At 47.4% G+C, this 16,252-nt stretch overlaps 1 protein-coding gene across 3 annotated transcripts in view; it reads right to left on the reverse strand.

Annotated features, from left to right (window-relative positions):
- Positions 1 to 16,252, reverse strand: part of TBC1D22A (TBC1 domain family member 22A) — a 314,377-nt gene that overhangs the window by 137,531 nt on the left and 160,594 nt on the right. For all 3 annotated transcript variants that reach the window (XM_053582457.1, XM_053582458.1, XM_053582459.1), the window contains exon 9: positions 10,868 to 10,977. In XM_053582457.1, the coding sequence (XP_053438432.1) occupies positions 10,868 to 10,977 (110 nt within the window). The remainder of the gene's footprint in view (positions 1 to 10,867; positions 10,978 to 16,252) is intronic.

Below are 16,252 nucleotides of genomic sequence, written 5' to 3' on the forward strand. Positions count from 1 at the left end.
GGACACAAAACAAATATCAACAGAATCAAAAGAATTGAAATTTTACCTTGTATCTTCTCAGACCATAAGGCACTAAAGGTGGAACTCAACTCGAACAAAAATGCTCGACCCCACCCAAAGGCATGGAAACTAAACAATCTTCTGTTGAATAACAGATGGGTGAAGGAAGAAATAAAACAGGAAATCATTAACTTCCTTGAGCATAACAACAATGAAGACACAAGCTACCAAAACCTGTGGGATACTGCAAAAGCAGTTTTGAGAGGAAAATTCATCGCTTTAGATGCCTACATTCGAAAAACAGAAAGAGAGCACATCAATAATCTCTCAAGAGATCTTATGGAATTGGAAAAAGAAGAACAATCTAAGCCTAAACTCAGTAGAAGAAAAGAAATATCCAAAATCAAATCAGAAATCAATGAAATTGAAAACAAAAGAATCATTCAGAAAATTAATGAAACAAGGAGTTGGTTTTTTGAAAAAATAAATAAAATAGATAAACCATTGGCCAGACTAACGAGGAATAGAAAAGTAAAATCTCTAGTAACCTCAATCAGAAATGATAAAGGGGAAATAACAACTGATCCCACAGAGATACAAGAGATCATCTCTGAATACTACCAGAAACTCTATGCCCAGAAATTTGACAATGTGAAGGAAATGGATCAATATTTGGAATCACACCCTCTCCCTAGACTAAGCCAGGAAGAAATAGAGCTCCTGAACAGACCAATTTCAAGCACTGAGATCAAAGAAACAATAAAAAATCTTCCAACCAAAAAATGCCCTGGTCCAGATGGCTTCACTCCAGAATTCTATCAAACCTTCAAGGAAGAGCTTATTCCTGTACTGCAGAAATTATTCCAAAAAATTGAGGAAGAAGGAATCTTCCCCAACACATTCTATGAAGCAAACATCACCCTGATACCAAAACCAGGAAAAGACCCAAACAAAAAGGAGAATTTCAGACCAATCTCACTCATGAACATAGACACATAAATTCTCAACAAAATCCTAGCCAATAGATTACAGCTTATCATCAAAAAAGTCATTCATCATGATCAAGTAGGCTTCATCCCAGGGATGCAAGGCTGGTTTAACATACGCAAGTCTATAAACGTTATCCACCATATTAGCAGAGGCAAAAATAAAGATCACATGATCCTCTGAATAGATGCAGAAAAAGCATTTGATAAAATCCAGCATCCTTTTCTAATTAGAACACTGAAGAGTATAGGCATAGGTGGCACATTTCTAAAACTCATTGAAGCTATCTATGACAAACCCACAGCCAATATTTTACTGAATGGAGAAAAACTGAAAGCTTTTCCTCTTAGAACTGGAACCAGACAAGGTTGTCCTCTGTCACCTTTACTGTTCAACATAGTGCTGGAAGTTCTAGCCAATACAATTAGGCAAGACAAGGAAATAAAGGGAATCCAAATGGGAGCAGAGGAGGTCAAACTCTCCCTCTTTGCTGATGACATGATCTTATACTTAGAGAACCCCAAAGACTCAACCCCAAGACTCCTAGAAGTCATCCAAAAATACAGTCATGTTTCAGGATATAAAATCAATGTCCACAAGTCAGTAGCCTTTGTGTACACCAATAACAGTCAAGATGAGAAGCTAATTAAGGACACAACTCCCTTCACCATACTCTCAAAGAAAATGAAATACCTGGGAATATACCTAACGAAGGAGGTGAAGGACCTCTATAAAGAAAATTATGAAATCCTCAGAAAGGAAATAGCAGAGGATATTAACAAATGGAAGAACATACCATGCTCATGGATGGGAAGAATCAACATTGTTAAAATGTCTATACTTCCCAAAGCAATCTACCTATTCAATGCCATTCCTATCAAAGTACCTACATCGTACTTTCAAGATTTGGAAAAAATGATTCTGCGTTTTGTATGGAACCGCAAAAAACCCCGTATAGCTAAGGCAGTTCTCTGTAACAAAAATAAAGCTGGGGGCATCAGCATATCAGATTTTAGTCTGTATTACAAAGCCATAGTGCTCAAGACAGCATGGTACTGGCAAAAAAACAGAGACATAGACACTTGGAATCGAATTGAAAACCAAGAAATGAAACTAACATCTTACAACCACCTAATCTTTGATAAACCAAACAAGAACATACCTTGGGGGAAAGACTCCCTATTCAATAAATGGTGTTGGGAGAACTGGATGTCTACATGTAAAAGACTGAAACTGGACCCACACCCTTCCCCACTCACAAAAATTGATTCAAGATGGATAAAGGACTTAAACTTAAGGCATGAAACAATAAAAATCCTCAAAGAAAGCATAGGAAAAACACTGGAAGATATTGGCCTGGGGAAAGACTTCATGAAGAAGACTGCCATGGCAATTGCAACAACAACAAAAATAAACAAATGGGACTTCATTAAACTGAAAAGCTTCTGTACAGCTAAGGAGACAATAACCAAAGCAAAGAGACAACCTACACAATGGGAAAGGATATTTGCATATTTTCAATCAGACAAAAGCTTGATAACTAGGATCTATAGAGAACTAAAATTAATCCACATGAAAAAAGCCAACAATCCCACATATCAATGGGCAAGAGACATGAATAGAACCTTCTCTAAAGGTGACAGACGAATGGCTAACAAACACATGAAAAAATGTTCATCATCTCTATATATTAGAGAAATGCAAATCAAAACAACCCTGAGATATCATCTAACCCCAGTGAGAATGGCCCACATCACAAAATCTCAAAACTGCAGATGCTGGCGTGGATGTGGAGAGAAGGGAACACTTTTACACTGCTGGTGGGACTGCAAACTAGTACAACCTTTCTGGAAGGAAGTATGGAGAAACCTCAAAGCACTCAAGCTAGACCTCCCATTTGATCCTGCAATCCCATTACTGGGCATCTACCCAGAAGGAAAAAAATCCTTTTATCATAAGGACACTTGTACTAGACTGTTTATTGCAGCTCAATTTACAATCGCCAAAATGTGGAAACAGCCTAAATGCCCACCAACCCAGGAATGGATTAACAAGCTGTGGTATATGTATACCATGGAATACTATTCAGCCATTAAAAAAAATGGAGACTTCACATCCTTCGTATTAACCTGGATGGACGTGGAAGACATTATTCTTAGTAAAGCATCACAAGAATGGAGAAGCATGAATCCTATGTACTCAATTTTGATATGATGACAACTATGGTTACGGGGGGGGAACAGAAAGAGGGATGGAGGGAGGGGGTTGGGGACTTGGTGTGTGTCACACTTTATGAGGGCAAGACATGATTGCAAGAGGGACTATACCTAACAATTGCAATCAGTGAAACGTGGCTTATTGTACCCTCAATGAATCCCCAACAATAAAAAAAAAAAAAAAAAAAGAAGTAATAGCGAACCGACAACCTTGGCATCAGTGGTGTTAGTGAAAATGAAAAGACTGGCAGAGATGTGAGAATAATCCCCTAAAAGCCTCAGAAGGCTCATCCAGCCTGGAACTTCTAACTGGGCACCAACGTCAACCCCCATGGCGAGGCAGAGCCTGCAGCACAGAGCTGGGTCAGCGGCCTCCACTGACCAGGAAGCACACAGTCAGATGTCCTGTTTTAAAGAAAAAATAATTTTTTGAGACAGTGTTTCACTATGTCGCCCTCAATAGGGTGCCATGACGTCACAGCTCACAGCAACCTCAAACTCGTGGGCTTAAGCAATTCTCTCACCCCAGCTTCTCAACTAGCTGTGACTACAGGCACCCACCACAACACCCGGCTATTTTCTTTGTCGTTGTTATTGCAGTTGTCATTGTTGCTTTAGCTGGACCAGGCCGGGTTCGAACTGACTAGCCTGGGTGTATGTGGCCAGCACCCTACCCATTGAGCAATGCGTGCCATCCCTTAAAGAAATGTTTTTAAAAGAAATATTCAATCAGCTGGAATCGGTACAGATGTATTTCTGTGATTTATACCAAAAATCATCCCCAAAATGTAGCTGCTAATACCAAATGGCATTAAAAAAACCAATCCATGAAGCCACTCAAAACAATAAGAGACCACCAAAGTATTTTTTTAATTAAATAACTTGCTGGAGCACTGTTCTGTTTAATAGCAATATGTACAAAGAAGCCACCCAAGGCCGAGGGAGCTGAGAAACCAAAGGACAAGGCAGACGAGTGTGGTCGGGCAGAGAAGGGTGCCGGGTTGGAGGGACTTGCAGACAGAGGCATGGACGCAGGCAGCACCAGACAGGGGATCTCTGCACTGTTGTTCCCAAGACCAGAGGCGTCTACACCACAGGGAAGGGACATACATGCTCCAGGACGGAATGACAGGCCACTCTCCAGATTAGCAGGACAACTGTCAACTGATCTAAACCTTCTCATTCTGGGACCTGGGCTTCAGCTGCTCTGCCAGCTGGTGGGGGAAGCCAGGAAGGGCCTTCAACCTGAAGTTCCAGATCACTGCCAGGTCGCCGGCATCCCAGTAGCCACACACAATCCACCAGCCTGAATCCCACCACCGCAGAATAAGACACGTGGAACAAGACTCAGGAAAATGGGCAGAGAGACCAGTGGTGAAGGAGAGTGAAGAAGGAGGACGTAGGGCTAAGGGATCACCCCCCAGGTGAAGCAGAGTGAAAAGGGAGGACGCAGGGCTAAGGGATCACCCCCCAGGTGAAGGAGAGTGAGAGGGAGGACGCAGGGCTAAGGGATCACCCTCCAGGTGAAGGAGAGTGAGAGGGAGGACGCAGGGCTAAGGGATCACCCCCCAGGTGAAGGAGAGTGAGAGGGAGCACGCAGGGCCAAGGGATCACCCCCCAGGTGAAGGAGAGTGAGAGGGAGGACGCAGGGCTAAGGGATCACCCCCCAGGTGAAAGAGAGTGAGAGGGAGGACGCAGGGCTAAGGGATCACCCCCCAGGTGAAGGAGAGTGAGAGGGAGGACGCAGGGCTAAGGGATCACCCCCCAGGTGAAGGAGAGTGAGAGGGAGGACGCCCGGTTAAGAGATAACTCTCCAGGATTGGTGCCTGTGGCACAGTGGTTATGGTGCCAGCCACATACACTGAGTCTGGCGGGTTCAAACTCGGCCTGGGCCAGCTACACAACAATGACAACTGCAACCAAAAATAGCCAGGTGTTGTGGCATGCACCTGTAGTCCCAGCTATTTAGGAGGCTGAGGCAAGAGAATCGCTTAAGCCCAGGAGTTGGAGGTTGCTGTGAGCTGTGACACCACAGCACTAACAAGGGTGACATAATGAGACACTGTCTCAAAAAAAAAAAAAAAATTATTCTCTAAGTTAACCTGATCTGAATTAGAAAAGTACTTAGAATCAAAGCTACTACACAACTAAAGAAGGAAACCCAGAAATTCTGTCCCCAGCATTGAGGATTATTCATTGCTGAGGCATAAAAGATACATAAGGAGAGCTCCAGGTCACAATTCCTCACTCAGTGCCCTGCTTTGACGGCAGGACCCCAATGCCTCCACCACACCCATTTGGACCCCAGCCAGCCTGGACACCCCTTGAACTGTGGACAGGTCTGGCCACAAGCACCATAATATAAAATCTTTTTCTCACACCCTCTCTCACCTCTCAAGATAAAACCACCCAAACGACAGTGTCACAGGTAGAAAATTCTAGCCCAGATCTGCTGACTCCATGCCTAGCTTTCTATGTAGTGTTTCTGAGTACAATTAAGATTCTTTCCATGGCAGAACTGGGGATTCAGTACCCCTGCGCCCAGGCAGCTAAACACTAGTGTCATCCCTTGCTTATGGCAATGACCAGAAAGCACCCCAGACATTTCCCAGCAACCCTAAGGAGGAGTATTGCACCCCCAGCCCATCCCCACCCCACAGAGGGCCCTCAGGTGCAGAGGCTGAGGCCTGCAGGGTCTGCCTGGTTGTTCCCTCCGGCCCTGACTGCCCTGCCTTCCCCACCACCACCTAGGGCAGGCTCCTGTCTGGGCCCTGGGCAACGCCCCCCCATCGTGCACATACCATCCACAACCATCCAGTGGCTGGTCAGACATAAAGGGGACCCAATGGCCTCTCGTCACTGCTCATGGGATCCAGCAGTGGCTTTGCGGGCACTGCTCTGTGAACAAAGTATCTCCCATAAACCAGCATACCTAGAAATGAAGCTGCTCTGCCTTTTCTCCCAACACCAAACCCCCAGAATAAAAAGAACGTCTCTCTAGTGAACAGCCAGTGGGGAGGACATCAATCCATCAGGAGTGAGTATTCAGGCCAGAGTATCTGGGAAGGCCACAACAACTGACCTTTCTCAGAGCCACCAAATGGCAACCCAGCTTCCCAGACTCAAGCTCTAGCCCGCGCTCCTGCCCCTAAGTGATCTGGGTGATTCCAAACCTCACAGCCTCAGCTTAGTCTAGAATGTTCTTCTACTTCTGCTAATCTCCTCCCCAGACCGTGGAGGCCACTGGTATGCTGCTCCTGTAAACGCTCCCAGATGTTGCATGGGTGCTGGAAGAATGAATCTTCTCTGCAGGCTGGATATGGGCTTCTAGACAAGTCCATTAGCCCAAACTTATCTTCTCTGTGCTGCAAATGTCCCCAAATCCTACTAAGTCTTACCTGCTGGACCGACTAGAGCTAGAGCTAGACCGTGTGGGTCTAAATCCCAACACTGCAACCTACTAACCCCATGGAGGAAGTAGCTTGTAGGCTGCTGTCGGAGCACTCAGAACAGTGCCCAGCAGTGACCGGTCCCTGGAAACCCTGCACACTGCTGCTTCTCTCTCTGTCCCCCGTTACACTCATGGACATGTACACAGACACATGGAGAGCCTATGCTTGGGATTATGGAGCATCTTCCCTAGGGAATTTACCCCCTCACCCCTGGGCAGTGATACCTGAACCCTCGTGATGATTTTCCCCCTCACATCCACGGCACTGCACAGCGAGGTCAGCGCTCCACGGCCACACTCCTATGCCGGGGTTGCTGTGCTCATCTGCTCCTTCCATCCTGCCTTTCTGTGCTCTTGTTTCAGGTGAAGTATTGTGTTTTTAAGTCCAATGTGCGCTGAGTTACTTTCCTCCAGAACCCCAAATACACTGCTCCACTTTCCACCGTGAGGTTTCTCTCTCCTGCCCAGCAGGCTGTCACGCCTCCCTGTGGGACTTGCTCTTAATTCATCTTTCTTGAGATTTATTTAATGACTGTAAGCAACAATCTTTCATCACTGCTGGAGAATTCCCAGCTACAATCTGTAGGAATACTGGGTTTTCTCTTTCTAGACCTATTATTCTCATTCTCTCTTCCAGGTCTTAGTCTCTCTGTCATAGTTTCAGTACCTCCGTATTGCCAGCTCAGTAATTTCCTCCCAACTATAGTCTGTTTTAACTAATTCTCTCTTCTGTTGTATCTAATGAGTTTTAAATTTTAATGACCATACTTTGGATTGCTGGGGGTTCTGCTGGGTTCCTTTTATTATAAAATCTATGAGTTCTATTCTCAGAGTCTTGATTTGGTTTAAACTTTTCCTTTATCCCTAATCACTGTAAACCTACACATTTTATAGTTCCTTTCAAAACACTGCTGCAGTAGCTCAAGTCTCTAGCTACAAATCCTCCTAATTACGGGGCCAGTGAACATGCATCCTTGGGGTTCTCTTTGGTGCTTGTTTTGTATTTTGCTACTGTAAGTCCATCTTCTGTGGCTTTTCCCATACAAATACCACAGGCCTGTGTGGTGAGAGCATCGGGCGAGGCAGAAGGTCTCCATGGTGAGCCCACTACATTCCAGGACATACGGGGGTGAGGAAAACAGATGATGTGGTGTCTGGGCTCCAGAACCCACTCTTGTGTATTTGGGTTGGGAAAGGCCATGAAGCAGAATGCCTCAGGCTGTGGGGGTCAAGGTGGCCTCTGACATCGGGCATGTGACCTCCCATCTGGCAAGAGGGAAACAGTGTCAGGAAGTACCACCCCACAGGAGATACCACTGTTCCTCCTCTTGCCCCCAGGACTCACTGCCAATCATGAAATCTGCAGCCCATGAGCCCTGAAGGGCCCCCACTCCTGCTAGAAGAGCCCCAGTCCACCGTTCTGGTTTCGGTGACTCCGCTAGAGTCTCTTTGACAAAGGTGTGTCCTGTTGGCACAATCTGATCAATAAACTTGACCTTAATGAAATGCTGGAACAACTGGCAAAGGCTAGGCCAAGAGTTTGCATTGAACAAAACCTACAGAGGTTTTCCATGGCTACAATCAGGACAACGCCTGAAGAGTGCGCAGAGGATGTGGTTCTAGCAGTTCCAGAAGAAGCAGCAGCAGCAGGTGAGCCCAGGAGTGGGAAGTGAGCAGAGAGACAGAGCCCGCCAACAGTGCAGACAGAGGCACCTGGGACCACAGGCGAAGTGCTCTGGGCGACTCGTCGGCCTGGTTTAAAACGAATCATATCTTCACATTTATCTAAAGCCCAAATGGAGCTGTGCTTGCACACACTAAAACGGTCCCCAAGAAGAGCTCAGCTGGAGCAGTCTTAGCTATAGGAGTCACAGCCAAGCTCCCACGTCCCCCGGGTGGTGCAAACTAAGTGCCATCAACCTGGAATCCAGGCTCATTGTAATCCCACAAGAGAAAGATGGATGCCAGCACTGGACAGAGATGCCATGTAAACACACACACCAGGACAGCACTGGACAGAGATGCCATGTAAACACACACACCAGGACAGCACTGGACAGAGATGCCATGTAAACACACACACCAGGACAGCACTGGACAGCGATGCCATGTAAACACACACACCAGGACAGCACTGGACAGCGATGCCATGTAAACACACACACCAGGACAGCACTGGACAGAGATGTCATGTAAACACACACACCAGGACAGCACTGGACAGAGATGCCATGTAAACACACACACCAGGACAGCACTGGACAGCGATGCCATGTAAACACACACACCAGGACAGCACTGGACAGCGATGCCATGTAAACACACACACCAGGACAGCACTGGACAGCGATGCCATGTAAACACACACACCAGGACAGCACTGGACAGCGATGCCATGTAAAGACACACACCAGAACAGCACTGGACAGAGATGTCATGTAAACACACACACCAGGACAGCACTGGCCCTTGCACGCATCCACCCTGCCAACAAACCATTTCATCAGACCACAAATCTCAGGTGAGAGATGAAAACCCAGCATTGATTTCATTGTACAGCTGATTTTATTTACAAATAGAAGTCAGATAATGTTGTATTTAAATGGCACAAGTTCCATCACTCACAATCAAAGAGATGACATCTGAAATTTATAAAGTTTTACATTACAATTCAATCTCTTTTCTAAGAGGGAGGAAAGTCTTAAGGTCTGTGAAAAAAGAATAAAATAAATGAAGATATTAGCAAAGTAGGGAAAATGATGAATTGATGCATAGGCTAAGATATGTCTCCAATAGGCACATTTTTCTTTACTAGAAACAAAATAAGTCACAAAGAGTCTAGATCAGCTGACAGATAAGAGGTTTCCACTCTTCAATTACACTAAGGGCTTCCACTTTCTCTCTGTCAGCTCCTGAGTTATCACATTAACAGGAACCCACACAGTTCGCCTCAACAGAGTCACTGTAGCCAATATATTCAAGTTAGACCTCAGAGCCCAAATCTTGGACTACATTCTATACACACATATTTTGACCATATCAAATCAAGTAACTTGGTGGAGACCTCTCTAGTTAGTGGCAATAGGGACGGCAGCAGTGATAATGGTCCAGGAAAAGCCGAAAGCCCAGACAGTAGACCCCAGTGACAAGCAAGGTGTAGCCACATCTCCTCACTCTCTCAGATGAAAGGGCCCCCCACTTGTGCTGGGCTAAACGGGCTCTCCTGGACACCGCCTGCCCTCTTTGCAGGGGCCCCCTGCAGGGCAGTGCCCAGGACAAACCTTGCAAATTCACTCCCTCAGAAAACTTCCATCCCTGAAACTCTGCTCTGGGCTTCGTCCCCTCCTCTTTCTGACACATCCAGCTCCTTCAGCAAAATTTGAGGTCCTCCTTGAAGTCTCTTCTGTCCCACATTCAGGGCCTGGGGCACATGCTTTCTGTCCTTGCATTGCACTTAGTGGTATCTTCCATCCCTCCGTGAGCTCCTCCAGGCAGGCCTGCAACCGTACTTACAGGTGTTCTGATGGCTGTGTCAGCACAAAATAAGCCTGAATGTCCCATGCCCCTTGGGGGCCTATCCACCGCAGCCATGTCTCTGCAACCCCCGCTAGCTCCAGGTCTCCTTCTTGTTCCCTTGCCAACAGGCCCTTCCCAGGCCCTGTGTGGGTTTCTTCCCTGACACCTTTACCTTAAGATCGGCCCTGTCACTGGAACTCAGCCATAGACCCTCACTGACTCAGTGACCAGCAGAGCCCTTGTCATGCTGGGTGGGGCTCCCACTCCCTTGTGTTCTCTGCAGTGAATCCTGGGCACATGGAGGCCTGGCCACCAAGGCCAGCAGGCCAAAGGGCTACTCACAGCCCAGTGTTCCAGACCAGGAGCTGCAGCCCCAAACCTGATGCCCTTCCAGGGGAAGAGCCCTTGGAGAGTCGGGCCCTGCCTGCATGTGGCACAGCCAGCTGGAGTCTGCGGGCAGCAGGTCAGGAAGACCAGGACCCACAGGAACCAGACCCTGCACCTTGCCTTCCTGCTAGAACCCTCAGCAGGACATCACGACTGTCCCCAGAAGAAGGGCCACACACACTGTTCTCCTTCCTCATCAACCCTGGTGGCCCGTTCAAATCCCGATATAGAAACGGGGGCATCAGGAGCAAGTACACAGCCATACTGGCCCCCACCAGCACACACAGGAAGGGAGCTTTGGGACACTCACCTGAATGCCATCCAGCAGCCTGCTCATGCACCAGTAGGTGTCGGCCTCAATGTTGCGCAGCACATCGGCGGGCACGCTGGCCACGTCCACGGTGTCCACGTCCTCTGCTTCTGTACAGTGCCGAGCATGAAAAAGACAAGGAGCACTTAGCCAACAGAGGGAGCACTTTGTCAGCAGAGTGAGCACAGGGCCACGAGGCGGGCGCAGCCGAGCGGCCCGAGGGGAGAGCTGCAGCTGAGTCCAGCCTGCCCTATTCCCGTGGCCCCACTACAGGACCCGTCTATTCACTTCGTCACTTCATAGTTCTCAATGTTAATAACTAATTAATCGCAGAAAATTAATATTCTAAATCCTCTGCAATTAACATAATTAATATATTGTAAATGATTGCTTCTCAGGCATTTCACATCCTAATAAGATAGAACCCATAACACATTACTTATTCCTGACAGATCTGAATGTTTTTTTCATAAGATTTTAAAAACTCTGCTTCTAATATATTTACATATTCGTTTGGCAATAATTCCTCTAAAAACCTGTTTCCAAACTTAGAGTTTCCAAAACTCCACCAGATAAATACTTCTATGCTACAACTCAATACCCAGAAAGTGGTGACACAGATGTGCTTCAAAGAAATACCAAAGGTGCTCAAAATAATTTCCTTCTTAAAGTATAAAAAACCTAATGAGAAAATAAAACTTAAAAGTTTTTGAAATGCAAAATAGATGCCTAATTGAAGTGGCTGATCAGATATTTGAACAAACTAATTTTATGTCCTTATAAAAATTGCTATCATCCAGCATAACATTCATAAATGTTCTTAATGTATCCTAGGTTTCTTAATTTTTTTACTCCTATTTGTCAATGTACCTGGCATCTTTGTAAGGAAAATGTTCCTTAAGGAAAGAAACATTTCAGCAGAGAATATATTTAGGATGTTTTAAGCAGGTACAAGTCTCAGTGATTACAGCTGCCGACATTTATGGAGAGCCTCCTACACGCCGGGCACTTGGCCACCTGTGATAAATGCATTTGTTCATTTACTCTCTGTCGAGACTCACTTTACCACCACTACTCCCAAAGGACAGAGGGGTGCCAAGAAGCAACGGCCACGGCCTTCCGAGCAGCCTGGTAGGTGGGCAGGGGTGCAACACAGCCCCACCATCTGGTCCCAGAGCCAGGTCCTTCACTGGAGGCCATGAAGACTCAGGCACAGCTCACACATAGGCTCCATAAGATCCAATCTGATTTCATCGATCCCGGGCCGCAGCTCCACACATTCCCAACCCACTTGAAGGTGTGTGAGCAGGGCAAGTGGAGGACACACGGTTTCCTGCATTCTCAGCTGGCCATGAGGGGACAGCGTCTCCACATCAAGACCCCTCAGACAGCAGCTGTCCAGCTGGGCTCTGGACACACATCCAACCCAGCAGGGCCTTGTGGCCCCAAGGTCAGGAGTGACAGACTCTGTCAGGCCACTCCTCACTCAGCTCCAGGCCAGTGGGAGTCATGTGTAGGGATGTGAGAATGGATCGGCACCCTGCCCCCCCCCCACATACTCCCTTGTTCACTCAACAGGTATGGTTTGGGTTTTTTAATGGAGAAACCATTCATATGCCATAAACTACACCCTTTAAAGTATATAATTCAGAGTTGAGTCGCTGTCATCACTATCCAATTCCAGAACATTTCCATCACCCAGAAGAAATCAGGCATCCGTCAGTAATCACTCCCCGTGACCTCCTCTCCACCCAGGCCCTGCCCGCTGCTCATCTGCACTCTCTGCACACCCGCCTGTCCAGCACATGTCACACAGACGGATTTGGACGCCGCAGGCCATCTGAGGCTGGCCCCTCTCACTCCACATGTTCCCGTGAGGCAGCGGGTGCCAGCGCCTCCCTCCTTTCCATGGCTGACACATCCCTTCATGGCAGAACGGGGACTGACCCCAGCAAAGGGCGACATGAACGGCAGGCAGCAGGTGCTCAGTGTGCAACCTCTGTCTCCACACCCCAGCCACTGGGCACAGATTACGGGATACGGCTGATGCCCTCAGGAGGCTCATGCATTAGAGAGGAAAGCAAACAACTTTAAAAATTGAAAACATCACTGGTTAGGCACAAAGGTGGGGAGGGCCATGCAGAAAGTGGGTCGGTTATCCCTAGGACCCGGGCTTGTGAAGGGCACCATTGCCCACAGCGTCTTGGATACACTGGACTCCAGGGTCTTCCTCAACACAGGCTCTGGAAGGCAGACACAGGTGGTCACTCCCTGACCACTCAGCCTGAGCTCACCTTGACACAAGCACTCTCCCAGGAGCCCTGTCCACCCATTGGCCCTGCAGGGTGCCTGGCCTCAGAACCTGGCCACGCCCACCCAGATGAAGCCCCCTCAGTGACTCTGAGGGAAAGGCCTTTCTCTCAAATTTCTGGTGGCAGTCCATGGTAGGAAGTATAATCTCGGTGTAATCTCTGCCAGTCCACAGCTGCAGGAACTGTCTCACTAGTGCCCTGCCCAGGCCCACCAGCATGCCCGTCCTGCAGGGAAGTACCAAGAAGGCCACACACACTGATGCCAGGATGAGGGTCTCGCCACCAGCACGTGACAACCACACTGGGAAAACAGCCTCAACAGAGTCCACTCGGCACTCTGCAGACTTAGAGCAAATCTATTTATTTTCCAATCTCTGGGAATGGAATGAGCAACAATAAATCAGAGGGCTTCTTCGGGGAAGTTTCCATCAATACAGTCTCTCTTTCAAGGGCCTTCAAGCATGAAGATATTTCCTCAGATGTAACAAAAGGTGAACAGGGAATAAGGCCCTCTGGAGATTGCAACAGCCCCTTCTCAAGTTCATGACTGCAGCTGGCTGTCACAGGCAGATCTCCAGTAAACGGGTGCTGCGTGGGGCCAGCAGAGGCCTGGCTCTTCCCTCATCTGTTCCAATGCTTCTTAATTTACCCAAAGAAATGTCAGTGGCCAACTCCAGGTGTCAGTTCTCACAGTGGCCATTTGTCACTCTTCAGTGTAATGAAATAATTGCATTTAATGCTAAGAACCCCTTTGCTAATTTGTCTTCTAAACATCCAGAGAATCAGAGTCACCCTTATCATTAGAATGAGATAAATATCCCCAACCTGAGAAAGCACCTACCTAAGTTGGCAAAGGCAGCTCTTGAGCCCAAGAAGAGCTGCAGAAAACAGCCCTGGGCTGGGGTGTCTGGCCCTCCAGAGATAGTGCTGAGGGGTCCAGGCCCCACAGAGGGGTCTGGAACACAGCCCCACAAGAACACACAACATTGCTCATAAGGGTACCCCAAAAGGGCATAAGGGGTGGGGGTGGAAGACTCTCGCTCTTTATTTTCTGCAGAACAGTATGGAGTAAAAAGAAACATAAATTTTCACAATGAACAGTTGTTATTTCTTGCAATAGAAAAAATAACACAGTTTAAGCCATTTGGAACAGTTTAACTAAGGCCAGCCTTTTCCTCAGATAAATGTCCCTAAGTTAAAAATTCCCAAAGACGGTGATATTGCCCTTGTAAATGTTTTGAGAAACTTGCAGAATGACTATAGACTGAGGAGTGCTGCCAGCCTTCAGTGTCAAGGCTAGTGCTATAAGGTGTAGACAGCACTGCATGATGACAACAACCAGCCCAGGTCTGACTACTCCACCAATGTGGGTGGGCAGGTGGATGGGTAGATGGGTGGATAGGTGGACAGATGGACAGATGGACGATGGGTGATGATGTGTGGATGGATGAATAGCTAGATGATGGCTGGGTGGATGAGTGATGCTGGGTAGACAAGTGGATGTGTGGCTGGGTGGATGGATGACGGACAGATGAAGAGATGGGTAGGCAGGAATGGGCATCCAGGTGAATAAATGGGTAGATAAGAAGAACTAATAAAAGAATAGAGGATATTTAGCCTGGTAAGGAGAAAATCACACAGGGACATAAATGCTACTCTGAAATACCTCAAAAAGCTGTTTCAAGGAAACAAAGAGCAGAAATTTTTCTGACCACTTCTCTATGTCTAGAAAACAAAAATGATCAGAGGATAAAGGAACAGGGAGGCTGATGGGTTCAAAACCAACATCAGGCAGAGCCCTTAGTGCAGTGGGTAGGGCTCCGGCCACATACACGGAGGCTGATGGTTTCGAACCTAGACTGGGCCTGCTAAAAACAACAATGACAACTGCAACAAAAAAACAGCCAGGCATTGTGGCGGGCGCCTGTAGTCCCAGCTACTTGGGAGGCTGAGGCAAGAGAATAACTTAAGCCCAAGAGTTTGAGGCTGCAGTGAGCTGTGACACCACGGCACTCTACCAAGGGCGACAAAGTAAGACTCTGTCTCAAAAAACAAAAAAGATGTGGCGATGATGAGCCAGGAGTAAGGACAGGGACACCTACTCGTGCCGACAGATGGGAGCTTGTGCCGCACGTCCTCCTCGTGTTGGTGTCCATGTGTGCACTCATGATCCCGCACCACCCGACAGGCCCTGACATTGCACAGATAAGGCATCATAGGTGGTGCTGTCTCGGGACCTGAACCAGGAATGGCAGAGGTTGGCCATGACCCTGTGTCTGCCTGACAACAGGATCTGTGTTCTTTCCACCAAGTTCACAGTGGATGTCACACAGCACAGAAGCCTCTGACTCCTAAGAAGGAGGGAGGCACCTTCAGTCACTGATCAAATCTACGATGCACAGTGCAACCCCAGAAAAGCACAACTTCATGACCGCAAGCAGCAACCCCGTAGCCACACAACATGGTAGATGTCCCCTTCTCTGTCACCACCAGATCACCCAAAGCCCTAGATCCTCTCAGGGAGCTCGTTTCTCTGCCAGCCTCCCCTTCATCTGTGAGATGACATCCGCATCCCAGGGGCCCAGAGGACGGACATCTTGTCATTATCAAAGAATGTGGAAAACAGGAGACGGGGTACAGAATTACACTCTCTCTCACAGTACATCAAATGGAAGAGCCTGGAAAGGGGGAAATCCCTCAAATGTAAACAGATCCTTTCATCTCAAAGGTTCCAGGACAACAAGGACCAAGATAAGTATAGAGATTCATCACCTGTAACACAAAGGCTGCTGTGAAGAGCCGGCCCTGCCACTGAGCCCCACAGTCAGCACCGACACGGCAGAGGCTCACAGTGAACCTCTCCACATAATCATGGGCTTAACTAGCAATCAAAACACTCTGTTCTTTATAAGCAAGCTGGAATTGTTCTGTGGATCTAATCTTTCACACTTCCCAACTTGGGAGTTTTAATTTTGAAAACTTGACACTTTAGTGATAGAGATTTTTGCTCTTAATTACATAGATTTGGGTTCCAATGCAAAGGGGAAAAGTCCTGCTTTGGGGAGAGTAACAT

The sequence above is a fragment of the Nycticebus coucang genome, chromosome 3, assembly GCF_027406575.1.
Source record: "Nycticebus coucang isolate mNycCou1 chromosome 3, mNycCou1.pri, whole genome shotgun sequence".
NCBI classification, from domain to species: Eukaryota; Metazoa; Chordata; class Mammalia; order Primates; family Lorisidae; genus Nycticebus; species Nycticebus coucang.